Genomic DNA, 15,382 nt, shown 5'->3' on the forward strand with positions numbered 1-15,382 from the left:
ATTAAAATCAGGGCTGCCCTTATGACGCGCCGAGGACTCAAACCACCACGTTAAGAGGATGACCCGGCTGGGCTGGAACTAGGGGGAGACTTAGAAGCCGCCCGTTAAAGAGCTTTGGGAGAAGCCAGGCTGGGGCTTGCCGCGGGCCGGTGGGCTTCCAGAGGGCAGCGCACAGCGCCCGCCGCACCGCAGCCGTTCGCGGTAAAACGGCAACACCCAGAGAGGGCTGGAGTCACAAACACTAACGAACCAGTAACCCGCCACCGCCTTTCGCTTGATTTCGCAATTCAAATAAAGAAAAAGGGACGCCAGGCCGGGGGCTCCCGCCGGGCCCCGCCCGCCACCGCCCTCCAAGGGCCCCGCGCCCGGCGCTGAGGCGCGGGCACGCGCAGCTCGTGGCCCCACCCCCGCGGCGCCCGGCCGCCGCCGCGCCTCTTCCTCCGGCGCCCCGCCCCCGCCGCCGTACGGGGCTTCCGGCGGCGCCTGGCGCGGCGGCGGCGGCGCGCGGCCCGCGCTGCTCCGCCCTCCGGACGGGGTAGGGTGGCGGCTCCGCTCGGGCGCGGGGGGGCCGCGCTGCTGTACCGGGGCCCCTCCCCTCGGGACGCGGCCGGGGGCGGGGGGTCGCCTTGCCTCGGCGGGGCAGCAGGTGCTCGGGCCCCTCCCTCCGCGCCCCCGCCCGGCCTGGCAGCGCCGCCGGGCCCGTGCGCGGCCGGCAGCTGCCCGGTGCTGGTCCTTCGCGGCGGGTGCGGCCGGGCCGCAGGTGTGTGCGTGCCCGCTCGGCGGAGGCCGGGCCGCAGGGCCGGCGCCCCGGCTGCGGTTGGCGGGGCCGAGGCGGGCCGTTGTCCGCGCGTCAGGGAGGGGACGCGGAGACCAGCGGCGGCGCCCGGCGGTCCCGCCCGCTTGGGGGTGAGGGTGCCCCACCGGTGCCCGTGGGCCTCGGTGGGACCTGCCCCAGGGGAAGGGCCCTGTCGGGCGAGAGCGGGGGTGCCCGAGGGGTGCGGAGTGGTCGGGCGGAGGTGGGGCGGGGCGGGAGGAACAGGCACGGGAGCAGACAAAGGTGGCGGAGCGGGGGCACACGGGCTGGCAGCGTCTCCTGCCCGGCCCTCGCCGGCTCTGGGAGCGTCAGGCTCCCCACGGGTGTCTCTACTGCTGCGTGGCCCCTGCGGTGTTACACGCGTTACACCTTGTTACCCCAGTTTTCCGGTCACAAGAAGAAGCAGGGTAGGAATTTAACTAGCAATACTTATTTATTTACTTAGGTATGCACTTTGGGGCACTTCTTCACGCGAATTGTTATTTATTGTCAGTGCAGGCTGATGAATGGACGGGGGGGGGGGGGCGGGAACTACGTGGCCTAATAGCTACACTCAGTGCAGTGAGGAGGCAGCTGACCAGCGAGTAAATGCTATACAGAATAGTCACGCATGGAGAGGGAGTACAACTCTGTGAAAAGAAGAATGAGAAGACAAATTGCTTATTGAAAGTAGTATTGAATGGGGATATACATATTATATTTTGGCATGAGGAGGAGAGTTTCACCATAGCTGGAAGGGCAGTTGGTCAGAATGAAATGGTATAGTGCTGGTGACTTCAGGCTTTGGGTAGAATTAATCATTTTTAAAAAGGAGCTACCTGATGATTTACCCATATTGAGAAACAATTTCTCTTATGTGTGAAGACAGCCTCCAGAAGGCAGGGTGGTCACCTGGAGCACGTAATAGATGCCTAAAGAACTTTTGTCTCTGTTACACTGTGCTGCTAAACCACACAACGAGTTCTGGTCCTAGCAGGAAGGAACAGGCAATCAGTGAAGTAATCTGAAATTCTTAGATTTTGCATGTTTTGATGCTCATGACAGCAACACAAGCAAGTTTTTAAATAGATAGAATTTTCATAATGCTCCAGATTTTTTCAAACTGTAAATTTATAAGTTACAAATGTGTAAAATGTCTGGTTTTAGTGTCAGAACACATTACAGGAAGAAACACAGCAAGTGGGGCCTGAGTTTAAAGTATGCTGTAAGAGTTTATTAATTTTTAATTAATATTAGCTTCTAGTTTCAACAAGTTGAGTGTAGATGTTGGTATAATCTAGGTAATTAACAGCAAGGAATGCTAACCTGTGGTAAAAATACTCTGGTTTAGCCTGTAATGTAAGGATCCAGTATTCCCTCTGTGCATTAATGTACAAAGATAATTAAGAGATTTCCCATTTACCATCTTTTATCTAAGACGCATATATTAAATTGCATTAATCTTTCTTCAGAGATAATACAATCTATTGTTTTTGTCATTTATACGTTCTTTGTAATTTGTCAATGTTGCTGTTTCTCTTATAGTCAAATGAAAGAAAACTCCACACAGTACTCCCAAGTGTGAGATTAGCAAAGCTGGTGTAAAGAGGAATTATTACTATTACCTCTCTGTCTTTAAAAATCAAACCTGGTGTATACATGACTTGTATATATAACATTTGCTTCTCTTGAAGTAGTACAAACTCTTGTCTAACACATGTGTTGCCAGGGATGAAATATGCCATCATTAATTTTTTCCTATGTCTAATATCTGTTACTTGTTATGTTTTTACACACATCCTTCGCTTTGCAGCCCTTTCAAATCCCCAGCATTTTTCTTTATATTTCCCACCTTTTCTCAGTAGTCTGGTTGGTGAATAACTATGTAACTATGTAACTATATAACTACATCCTGTTTCTGCTCTCTTGGGATGAAATTGTGAATAGTGGGGACCCGCGTTTGCAAAACCAACCAAAATTAATAGGTACAATAATCATTAACAGGATGGGTTACTTGGAAGCTGGTAGATAGATTTGTGTATATAAACTCCCTGTAAAAAGAGGCAAAAGACTGAAGAGATCTAGTGCTTCTGAATGCTTTAGTTTAATTAGCACCCGTTCCCATGAAATCTGTACAGAAACCGTAAGACATTTTCCTTTATCAAGGTTTGTTGTATTTGAAAGAAGGAGATAGTGAATTACAGTCTTAGAAGGATTTCTGCGTGTATAGCACAAAGGGAAGAAGGGTTAATCATAACAGAAAAAGGGAATTTGCCCATATAATTGAAATAGTTGTCAATTAAATAATGGCGTGAATAGGAGACGTTGTAAATAATGTGATGGGCTTTATTTTGAAAGAAGGTAGCATCTCTCTCCCTTAGGGAAGTTTTATTCCAGGTCTAGTCCAGTCTGGTTCTCTGGAGTCCTGTCTGTCTTGTAAAACCAGAGATAACGTTTCCATGGCCCTTTGAGCTGGTCTGACCTGGGGCTCTTGCAGTTTTAACTGCCCCCTTGAGCCAGCACTGACTTCATGTTGACTGTCAACGAGTTGGTTCGGGGAGATGAACAGACTGAAAACTACACTTGCTTGTGAGAGTGGTTGGTGTGTGGCTGGCTGAGCCCCAGGACTCATCTGGCTCCCCATGCAGTGCCGGCTGGAGAGGTTGCTGTGAAGCAGAGAGAGGTGGGTCTGTGCGGGGCATGAGATGGGAAGGCAGAGCTCAGGCAGCCCCGAGAGGGGCTGAGGATGGGATCCAGTCCGGAAGTGCAAAATGGACATATAGGCATAGGACAGCACCTCACAATGTCACTGTGCATTCATAGCGCATTGCTTTCCATTTCTAATTGAACCGTTAACACCCTCTGTGCTAGTCTGTGGTGGCTGCTGAAGGTCCTGGTATTCAACAGCACCATTTCAGTCCATTTAATGGTTTCTTGACAGGAAAAAAAAAAAAAAAGATATGAAAGAAACCAAAGAAAAGAAGGCTGCTGCTTGAGAGGAGGATAATAAGATACGTTTAAAAGAAACCTTTATTAAGCTTCACTTTGACATAATTATGCCTGTACAAAAGAAAATGTATAATATACCACAGGCCAAAGATGCTGCCAGAGATTGGGAGATACAGTTGCATGGGCCCAAATGGGTCTCTTAAAAATAATCAACCAGTTTGGGGGAGGGGGGAGCTTTCCACATAAACTTTGCATGTATATGAACCACTCCAGAGCTGTCTGTCTTCATGCTTTGCATAGGCCTGAGTCTGCATTATCTTTTTTCAAAGTTAAATCCCTTTAATTGGAAATCAGCTTGACTTGTGGTAGTCCTGAAAAAATCTCTCTATATCATCTGGCCCTACTGATCTGTATTTAATGTAATTCTTTCACTAGCTTATTATCCATTAACCTCCTGAGCAATTTTTCATTCGTCTTTCAACTCCACACAATTCTTGATGCTTCTTTTAAAATGCCAAAAGAGTTCCTATTTGTATTGTAATCCTAATGCTTATTTATCCTTCTTTTATAATAATTTTCTGTTTCCTCTTGCTTTTTATAAACTACTAAATCCTATATTACTTTTAACTCTTTAGAAGTAATTTACCTCCACTTGTATTGTTTAGACTAATACATTTTCATGAAAGCTGTACGCTCTTCCCTGTTTCTTCCAACCTACTTTTGAGCCTGTTGACCAATGTCAGCCAAAATTGACAAAGTGGCATCAGTGTCAAGGTTATCAAATTTTTACAGGTTTTATGAAAATCAAGTTGGTAGAAGGGCAATGACCCAAATTAATGTTTCTGCTAATGGAAAATCTGCAGCATGATTTCGAGTTATCTGCTCTGTTAGGCCTGACTTAAACCGGCCAGCTAGTTGATGTACAGCTCTGAACCAGCCGGTGGTTACGCTGCTCTTTGACAAGCTGATAGGGAGCACCAGCTGGATTTACAACAGTGCTGTAAGAGCTCCGGGCTGTGGCCAGAGGATGCCTGGAGTTTGCAGTGCGGCCGTTAAGTTGTATAGGATGTGTAAGTGAGATAAGCGATTCACTCCTGATCGTGAAGCACCCCAGCTGAATGATTCTTAAAGTCGAGCTCTGTAAAGCCATAATTTCCATGGAGCAACCTTCAAACCATGTTAATCAGTGAAATTTTGAGTCAGAAGCTGGTGTATATGCTGGTCTACACATGATTCCAGGGCTTGACAGCAGTAAGTTTGTTGAAGTTTAATGTCTGTTGGCATATTCTGTAAATAGATTTTTCTTTTTAAGAGGAAAAAATCCAGAAGGAGAATCTATTTGTAATCTTCACTTACATCTTACAGCAGCTCCACATGGAAAAGATAAAATAACAATTTTCAGTTTGGAGTCGGGGTTTTTTTTGGGTTTTGGGTGGTTTTTTTAAGGAGGAGAGATTGGGGGTTGTGCTGCTTTTTTTCCAGTGCCTTTTCTAAAAGGTGGTTCAACAGGACGTTTGGGGGAAATGTGACATTATTGGGTTTTGGCATTCCAGGAGAGCTTAAAGTGGATCCAGCATATCGTCTTATGCATTCCCTTCTGCACCAAATGTCAGGAGTAATTCATGTTGTTGACAGCTATGTCAACATGTGAAACTGAATGAAGGACAGGAACTAAACAAAAAGCTAATAATAGAAGAGGCAAGAAAGTGAGAAGTGAAGGCTTCGTTAGTAAACTTTCTTGCTGTCACGAGTAAGAGGGTCAAATAGGGCAGCCTGTCCTTATCTGTTACCACAAGCGCCTTCTTGTTGGCATCGTTCAAGCGAAAGAGAGCTGTTTGTACATCTATGTGCGTTTTGTGAGTATGGGAAACACGCAGTTTACCCAAGAAACACGCACAGTGGATTTATATACAGTCATACAAAAGTCGCTTTGGTTCATCTCCATTTGTTTAATTATTTACTCTACTTTAAGGTTATGTTTCCAAAAACTCCATAAAGAATGGTCTCACTTGTACCCACTGCAAACATTAAATGTGTGGTTTGTCAGCCAGGCAATGTGAGGCGTCATGTTAGTTGTTGTTTGATGTGTCTTCTGTAGTAGAAGAGTCGCCTCTCTTGGTTCAGTGATTTCCACAGTATGCATCCTGTGATAAACTGACAACTCCAGTATAGGCTGTTGAAGAAACATTTATTTTATTTTGGGACATGCTTAGTCATCCTTGTTTTGGGCTTTTAACAGGTTATGGGCATTGCTCCTTATTCTTTCCTAGTAAAGCTGATGAACAAGTTAATTGGAAGACCAGTTTGTGAGAAACAGTTTGTGGTACTGCAGGCTGTGAATTCAGGAGTGCTGTGTTATTGCTCAAGTGTGTTGTGTACTGCTAGCAGAAATCAGAATACGTTCTATGTTTCGTTGTGCGTTGGTAAATCTAACGGTTTACATCATGCAGGTATGGAGCAGTGGCTAAATACGGGACGAGCATATGTAAGACAATCTTTATTAGTAGGGAATATGATACAGCCTTTCTGTGTCCTGAAGACAACATTCAGCTATAAATATTTCTTCACTGTTGTAGATAGAAAACTTCAGTAAAGAGACTTACCTTTAATTTGGCTTTTTCGAATTGTTAAACCTACTTGCTTGTTTTACTTGTGATTTGGTGTAGGCTGTGTAAAACACATTGGTATCCTAGATTATTAGTATGTTTTGTGTTGATTTTTTAGGTGGCCTGGCAGTATGCAGACTAGTACATTTTGTGTTTAACTGAATTGTTACATAAATGAAAATGTTTTCTCTTATCAGAAGTAAAATGCTTTCTATAAGGACTTCTGCTTCTGATGCCAGGACTCTCTTGAAGACTTACTTTGTTGCTTGGCTTAAAGGAAGATGATGATGTTAATGAATTCTGAGCATCCTTCAGGAGGCTAGTGACCCTTCTATCATTGGTGAATGCTGTCATGGACAACGTCAAAGGGTAAAGATGGTATTTTATGAGTCTGTTTCAGGCTAGTGCTCTGATACAGGAAGCAGTGGGATAAGTTTTGGTTTAGATTAACTGCCCAAAGCTAGCTTTTTTCACTCTTAAAACCATTCACAAATTATGGGAACAAATTAGAGGAACCAGTTTGCTGGGGTAGCTGTCCAGCTTTCTGCGTGAGCTGTCTTTGAAGGGTGTATTTACTCTCCAGATTATAATATAATGTAGATATACTTGAGCTAGCTTTAAATGAAATAACTTGGGTCTGAGAGCAGTCTTACTGCAAAATATAAGCAGTGAAGTAACTTAGGTTTTGTTGATCTGTACTGCTGCAGCCTGACTAGGTACCTGAGTACTTTGTTTAGAAGTCAGTTTTAGTTCAAGTATTTCAAAACTACACTATGGATAATTTTAGCTGTACCTTCAGATACTCTTCTACAGTTGTTTACTGCAAGGGCCAGATTTCATTTCACACTTGATTCATTTCCCTAAGTCAGTGCAAGATTTTTGTCTCTTGATAAATCCCTGAAAATAATGCTTAATTTAACCATTAGTCTTTTTGTTGCTCGAGGGCTAGTTTTGCCTAATGTTTCTTCATAGTCCTTTCTGTTTTTAAACACAGTAAATGAGAAGCCACACTTATTAGCCTCCAACTAAATAATTGTCTTAAAACATTAATAAACTATTTTATTTTAGTAGCAGTACTTTGTTTAAGAGAGTATTTGAAAGAGTATACTTTGCTTTCAAAGAATGTTTTATCTGCTCACTATGTTTATTCATTCTGTTTTATCAGCTCTTTTCCAAAACACCACAAGCAGCTATTGTACCTTATAAAGGACTCCTGACCTTTTGCATCTTCCTAAGTCGTATCTAGATGTCACCAGTGTTTCCCATGTTAACAGTTCTGAGCATGTTTTACTATATGTGCCTTCGGCGCCGAGCTAGGACAGCGACAAGAGGAGAAATGAACAGCCGGAGGGCTATTGAATCAAACACCCGAGCCTTACCTATCAATGTTGAAATAGTTCAGTACGCCAAAGAAGTGTTGGATTTCAGCTCTCACTATGGTAGTGAAAACAGCATGTCATATACCATGTGGAATTTAGCAGGTATTCCAAACGTGTACCCTAGTTCTGGTGACTTTACTCAGACTGCTGTCTTTCGAACTTACGGGACCTGGTGGGACCGTTGCCCGAGTGCTCGGCTGCCGTTCAAGAGGACACCACCCACCTTCTGTAGCCAGGACTATGTGGAACTTGCTTTTGAGGAACCAGTGTATCCCACTGCAGTGCACATTCTGGAAACGTATCATCCTGGAGCTGTAGTCAGGATTTTGGCATGCTCTGCAAATCCTTACTCACAAAATCCACCAGCTGAAGTAAGGTAATTTTTTTTTTTTCTCTCCTTTGTGCTTTCTTCTGAGGTGCTAAATGCTACAAGTGATTCTGTTTAGTGACCTTTACTTCCTAGTATTTCTTTGGTTTGTATCTGACCCACTAACATTTTCTGTATTTCTGCATGTTTTTAAAACTGTCGTGGCATGTTTTTATAGTAAGTTCAGAGATGTAGATTTTTTTTTCATAGGAATTAATGCAGATCCTAATACCAGATTTGTGTATTGATAATTTTTGTGTTGGAATTTTTATGAGCGATAATTATTATGTATGTAAAAATTTCACTTTTGAAATGACAGTGCTGAGTTGTTCTCTTTCTCCAATAAGAAAAACAAATTGAGTAGAAGAGGCTGAGGATTCACGGTTGCTGTATCATCCTGCTTCAAGTAGCCATAAACTCTTTCTTCTCTCTACATGCTTTATGTTGTATGTATAGTACAATCAGGTACTATAACTATTCATATGGAAATGAGGCCAAAAACAGAAGCACAGAACGGTTGGACAAAAGGTGATGCCATTTGTCTGATCTTTTATTTTTGGTCTGATCAAAGGGTGTGAGCCACACTTCGCTTTTACCCTTGCTTCATAGACTAAAAGAAGCTGATTTCATCCTGTTGGTTTTCCTCATAGTAGGAACTCCTGATGAAATTCCGGTTGGGAGGGCAGGAAGATGGGGACCTGGGGTATGGTAAGATAATAAAGAACACTGTGTATGAGGTGTGAGGCTCTTAGGAGGTGAGGAAATGGAAGGAGAAAGAGAGCAGGTAAAAGCACATAGTGGGGAAAACATTGGGAAAAACTATCAGTATATGCAAACAAAGTATTCCATATACATCAAAAAGAGATTAAATGATACCAAACCCATAAAGGAAAGGAGAACTGAAAGAAGAAAGACTTAACAACATGTATCCTGTAGAAAATAATTTGCCAACAAATACTATATTCCTTTAAAGTGCATGCTTTGGCGGTATAAGCAGTGTTAGCTTGGATGCTGGGTGTTTTTTCTCTGTCCTGCCCTTTACAGATACAGCTAAAAAGTATACTTTTAGGTCTAACTTAGTATCCCATGCTTCCTAATACTAGGCCATTGATGTTTATTCAAAAGTCCTAGAAAATCAGATGTCATGTTACGTGTTCAAAATTCCCAGTGTGATGATTCTTACTATTATTATTCTAAAATTCCCAGTCGTACAATCCTGTGTGATTTTTGTCATCTCCTGTTTAGTGCAGTTGTCTGTTTTACAGCTCTCTAATGAGTATATACACTGTATAGCTCTAAAGTAAACATCCGAATTCAAGGAACAGTGATAGGTCAAGCTAATAATAATAGGCCGCCTAACTTCAGAAGTAAGAGTGCGTTTGCCACTGTAATGCAGGACTTATTTATAGGATGGTATTTAGTGAAGGGAGCTTATAAGACTTTTGAACTTAGAACCTAATGTGAAATGACTTTTGGCCAACTGCCCTGTGAACTTTCATTTTACTTTTTTATTTTATGATGTAGATTTTACTGCTTTATAATGTAGCACAGATTTATGTAGAGATTATTTCTGTAACTGTTGATAATACTGCATTAGAGTAATAGTAAGATAGTGTGCTGCAGGGCAATACAGGGATATAATTCTGAGTAATAAGCTAATGCTAATTTTATAAAAACGTCTGTTTAGGCTTTGATTCTTAAAACAATACATTTTTTAGTTTTATGTAAAGCTCAAGAAGTGTTGAAGGAAAGCTCAAGAAATGTTAACTAAAGGAGCTATTTAGTAAGGTGCACTAAAAAAAAATTGTTCAGAGAGCTAAAAGATGGAAGTGAAAATACTAATATAAAGCTTTTTGGGATGTGCTTTATGATTCCTCTCTGGGTATTGTCAGAGTGAGAGCACAGACTTTCCCTTCTTCAAAAAAAAGGATGAAGTTTCTGTGGGACCCTGCTTTTTAATTTGTAGGTAGGAGTATCTTCTGTGCTGCCTACCTAGGTTAACAACATTGTTGGTTAGACGAAGGCTGTCTCAGGGAGGCTTAGAACCAGTTGTCTGTTCTGCATCTTTAGTACTTGCCAGTCTTGATGCTAAAGTGTTAGAGCGACTTTTTTTTTTCTCCTTTTGGCTTACCTTTCCTCAGCAGGACTTGTCTGTTCAGAGCTGCACGTTTGGTTTGTCTTCTTTCTTCTGAAAGAAACAAACCTGTCATGCATGGTGTCTTGAAGGGAAGATGAAGGAACCCTTTCTCCACATGAGGTGTGCAGTATTTTTTCTCTGTTCATCTGGTCACCTTTATGAGGGGAATATTAAGAGTTGCAAGAACACAGTCTCTTTTCTGCTTTAGTTCTTGGTTCCCTGTTTTCATTTCCAAAAATTTTCTGAGATGCCAACTAAGAATTATTTTTGTGATGGTGGAATGCTGCTGATAATCTAAGGTGATTCTGTGTTTAACTGATGTTTTGGACTTGAAGAACTGCCATACTATTTTCTTTTGTTAAAAAAGGCCATGTCTCAGTTATTCGAAAGGCATTTAGAATCTTGTTTTCCTCTTCTGTCTATTTTGATACTCAATTTTAAATCACCTTATTACCTAAAAACCTTCAAGTGCTGCTTTGCTTTATCTGCTGACTCTGGATCTGGTTTTTTTTCTGAATGTCAGTGTAGAAAGGGCAGGTCATTAGAAAGGTTCCTTTTCACCAGTTCTTACTTTGATATAAAAAGGCCAAATTAATGGTGGAGTCAAAACTGTTGAGAGGAGGTCTATTGAGACTTGCTGTAATGTTATGCTTAGTGGATTATACTAGTCCCACTGAGTAATCTTTTTCCCTTTGTTTAGTATTTAAAATGTCAGTTCATCCAAGATTTTGCTCTGTGCAAAAGCTCCTAACCTACAGGAAGCTCTGTAAGGACTTGGTATACCACAGTCCTTGCTCAAGAGGACTTTATTCTTGTAGAAAAACAGCTATAGCTCACATAGTTGGCCAGTGTACTGCTCTGCTGTTCGCTTTATGCTTCAGTTGCATCAAAGAACGACTTGGGCAGATGTTCAGAAAAAGGTCTTTAGTTGTGTTCCTCTGTTGCTGGTGCACTGAATACTGCTATCAGTTACAGCTTTGTATGACGCTGTCTCAGTCTTTTTGGAGATCAGCTGTTCATGGAATTCATGGAATGGGAATTAGCATTTATTTTTCAGAATTGAATGTAATTTTTCCTAAATAATTCTAATGGTTAAAATAAGACAGTTAATTTGAAGTTTTTTCATTATGGTTTAACCAGCTTCCAGCAATTTGAGGATTCTCTGTACTCTCTTATCTTTTGCTGCTTTAAACACAGAAGACATTATATCACTCTCCTCTGCATAAAACAATTTTTAAAAATCATAAATGTCAGAGAAACTGCTGTCTTTACACATGGAGACCTTTTGTGCTTTTCATTAGTGCCACTCGCACCTTGACTGGTGAGAAGTGTTTGGTAATTTCTCAAGCTATACTGGCATATGTTAGTATTCATGTACACATTTATTACATGAATTATCTGAGTGCAGAAAATCCAAGCAAAAATTAATAATCTGAGATTAAGAAAATATTGTAGTATATAGTCTCAGTTTTTATGTGAATAAATCCCTCCCTTTCTTGTATTGTGTTTTGCTATGATTATTATACTAGTGTAGCCTTGAGATTTTGTACTGTGGGGCACATTCTGTGTACTTAGGGTTTGGTGACAATGATGAGTCCCTCTTTTTCCAGTGGAAGAGGCAGAGCTGCACACAGGCATGATGGGGATGACACACCCTGATAGTGGTGTGAGCTGAACCCAACCAAGGGAATTTTCTTTGTTTCTCATAGTGGATTAGATTGATGGATAAGCTATAGCTAGATTCTCTGATGATAAAAATGTTTTCTTTCCTGTTTTGTTTTTCCTCCTCATTTACCCAGAAGGCTTACTTTTGGTGATTCCCTAATGGCTTCTTTGGTATCAGCCCTTTTGAAACATTTTGATACTCCTAATAGTTAGCTGCTGTCAGACAGGGAGAGTTTGTGTGTGTTTAAATAGGAGCTTTCTAGTCAGAAATTATTTTTTCAGAAGTTTTTCAACTTTTTCTTTTTACAAAAATAACTCTGCTTCTTAAATTTGGAATATAAAAGAAAAAATTGTTCCCTGTTCTTCTTCAGTCATGGTCTTTTTTTAACTTAATTTGACAGTTTCTCTTATCTCATGTACATTATAGTGACACCACATATTCATGTGCTTTTATAAAAGCTCAAAACCAGAGATTCCTAACTAGTCTGGGATGTGTGGCAGTGCTTGGGGTGATGTTTCATAGCATATGTCCTCACTGCTATGTGATGATTGCTTCTTTAGTAGATTGGAGATTGTTTTATGATTATTTTTTTCTTGTTTTCCACAGATAGTGTAACACTGATTAGGTTGTTTCCCACAGGTGAGATACCATGATCATTTGACTGACTGGAAGCAGTTCCATTCTGCCTTGTGTGTTCCCGTCATTTATTTCTATTTAATTTAATTTCTTTCATGTTATTTAGAATTTTGCTAGATGCTCTTTTGAGTAAAATTCTGAGTTTGATTTGCAGATGAGCAGCTTGGCTCAGCATTTCCTAGCTTAGTGGTGTTTGCTGCATGCGAGGTTCCTTTCTCTTTCTGAAGGCCTTGAAGCCTGTAGAGGCAGAAGCTGCTTCAACCAGAGGAGCAGGCTAAGGAAGATGGACAAAATAAAAGGCTCCCTCTCCTTCCATTAGGAAGTTCATTGTACCAGCAATACAATGCTAATCCAGGTAGGAATGTTGTGGTTTTGTTTGCTGGCGTCCAGGGTAGGGATCAAAATGTTTGATGAAAAAAAAAAATCTCCCGTTCTGATAAAGGGAGTGAAACCAGAAAGGCGGTGCACTGATTGTAAAATATTGTGAGTCTCTTGCTTTTAGAGAGTGGCATTCGGGTGGTTCTTTCGTTCTACCTTTTGTTCCCTGTGAATCTCAGATGAAGGCACCCAAAACATTGTTGATACCATCAACAACATTAGAGTGTGATAAGGGACCTTCAGGGCTGTATCTCACCTATGTGTAACACACAGTTTAAGTTCTAGGCACTTGTGCCCTTACTTATAATTTGTTTTGACATCTTCAGGGAAACAGCTTTTTCTTGTCCAGATGACTGCAATAGAAGAATGAATTCTGGGTTCATGGGGCACAGTCATTTTTGAGAAACCCATAAAAAGCTCATGTGAACAGAACAGTTACTTGAAATATGTTTTGCTATTTTAAATGCCCTGAGCATTCTTGGAGTCCTGTCTGCTCTCTTTGGTATCTCAGAAATGAACTCTCAAAGTGGAAGTGGAAATCTGCTGCATATTCCCCCATACTAATTAGACTGCTGTGAACTCTGCTTATCGCCTTGATCTGAATGGTTCTAAAATTGTTCTCATGATCAGTCTTTCCTGCCTGTTGTATTTATAAACAAACAGCTGTGGTTGGGGTGCACTTTCCAGGTTATGTTGAACTTGGTGTGCCAAAGCATCCCTGGCATGTTAGCAGGCAGGAGATATTTTCTTGTAGGTAGCCTGGAGATTATTTACAGAGCACTTGCTTGGATAAGAGCAGATGGGTTGTATTATAATCACATATCATGATTATAATTGTTGCAGAAGTTGCAATTTCAGCAAAGATGTGGTCATATTATTCTCTGACTTATGTTCTCCTTGTTGGACTATCTGAAATTTTGCCTTCTTTCGCCTTTTAACACAGCTATAAGTTTCTCAGGACAGGGTATTTATTTTTTGTGCTTGAGTCGCATGTAGTGCTTTATTCACTTTCTACACCAATCTCAATTTTACAATGCAAGAAATCTCGGCAGATTGTGGGCAAAGTTTAATCTTGTCTTGCTGGAGAGAAATCTGATTACTTTTCCTAGGAGCCACTTTTCCAAAGAACCTTTCTTATATATTTTCTTCAGAACTAACCAGGTCTACTCAGGCATCATCTTAGCCATTAAAAACCTTCCCAACAGCTTTAGATCAACAGAAAATTAAACAAGCACTAAATATGTGCTCCCATATGACACAAACCTTGCAAGTATGTTTCTCAACCTACAAGTCACTAGACTGTATTTTCCTTCACGGTGAGGGAAGGAGAATGGAAATTTTTTTTTACCACATAGGTGTATGGAACCTATAGTATCAGAAATCTGAACAGAATGAGTTCCTGGCTATCTTCATGAAGTAGAGAGAAATCTAATGGGAAAACTGAGTCCATTAAAGCTGAATGGAAAAACTTCACTCAAAGTCCTCATTTTCTTCAATCACTGGAGAAAATACTACATGTTACTGCCTCTCTTTCAGGCTTTGCATGGCAGTGTACTGAGGCTTTTTAGCACATTGCTGGAGAAACCTTCTTATCAAAGCACTCTCATTGCAACATCTTTGATCAGCTGTTACTGTATACCTGCAAGACTTGAAGACAAACAATGTCCTACCATCAGTCATTTGATTCTGCTTTATTTTTTGAGAGCTACCTAATTAACTCAAAGGGGTTAGGTGGTGGAGAGAATTCTTGACTTCTTTGCAGGTGTCTTTTGGGATTCAATTTCTTTTTGTTTTCGGTTAAACAGTTTATTGAGCATCTTAAACTTGGAACAAATGCAGGCAACCTTATTAGGGAAGCTGATTTTGGTACACACCCTCAAACCAGAACTGACTGTCAAAATGCCTTTTCTTCTGAATGATTTTGAAATGGATGACCATAACAGAAAAATGCTCCAGAACAGAAGAAATGTGGTTCTTATTGTAACGTCTTGGAAATTTAGACTTTTTGATCCATTTCCAACTGTGGAGTCTTTACTCCCATTCAGATTACATGTAGTCCATTCAAGTGTCAAAGTGGTGATCCTAGAGGAAGAGACCACTTCCAATTGCAGTAATGTGTGTATTAAGAGTATGTCTACACTCAGCAAGAATTTACCAGTGCTGACTCAGAGCAATTGCTATGCCCCGTTTCTGTGTGTGGTGCCACAAACACAGAGAAGAACATCAAATCAACCTGGTAGACTTGAGATATTCCAGCTAAACCAACAGTTAACTCCTTTAAAGTTAGATTGGTGGGCTGTTGATGGAAAGACAACAGTGTGGCAATGGCAGTGGAAAGCAGTCATGGGTCTTGTTCATCAGCACTTGGTATGTGATGCGGAGTTTCCCAAGATTGTAAAGTCATGCTGTGTGTCTTTAGTTTATTGCAAAGAATGGATACTAGAGACACTGCTTGCTGAAGGAGGTTATTG

The 15,382-nt window shown here is 41.3% G+C and overlaps 1 protein-coding gene across 8 annotated transcripts in view; it reads left to right on the top strand.

Annotated features, from left to right (window-relative positions):
- Positions 1-466: 466 nt before the first annotated feature.
- Positions 467-15,382, top strand: part of FBXL4 (F-box and leucine rich repeat protein 4) — a 69,511-nt gene continuing 54,595 nt past the window's right edge. Inside the window, exons 1-4 of one of the 8 annotated variants that reach the window (XM_074819504.1) lie at positions 1,361-3,476; positions 4,535-4,993; positions 6,546-6,717; positions 7,514-8,103. In XM_074819504.1, the coding sequence (XP_074675605.1) occupies positions 7,595-8,103 (509 nt within the window). In that variant the 5' untranslated portion in view covers positions 1,361-3,476; positions 4,535-4,993; positions 6,546-6,717; positions 7,514-7,594. Of the gene's footprint in view, positions 536-559; positions 761-1,017; positions 1,222-1,360; positions 4,994-5,017; positions 6,193-6,545; positions 6,718-7,513; positions 8,104-15,382 lie in introns of those variants that run through there. The other 7 variants (XM_074819498.1, XM_074819505.1, XM_074819501.1 and 4 more) reach the window with 7 other exon arrangements.

The sequence above is a fragment of the Strix aluco genome, chromosome 3 (assembly GCF_031877795.1).
Source record: "Strix aluco isolate bStrAlu1 chromosome 3, bStrAlu1.hap1, whole genome shotgun sequence".
NCBI lineage: Eukaryota > Metazoa > Chordata > Aves > Strigiformes > Strigidae > Strix > Strix aluco.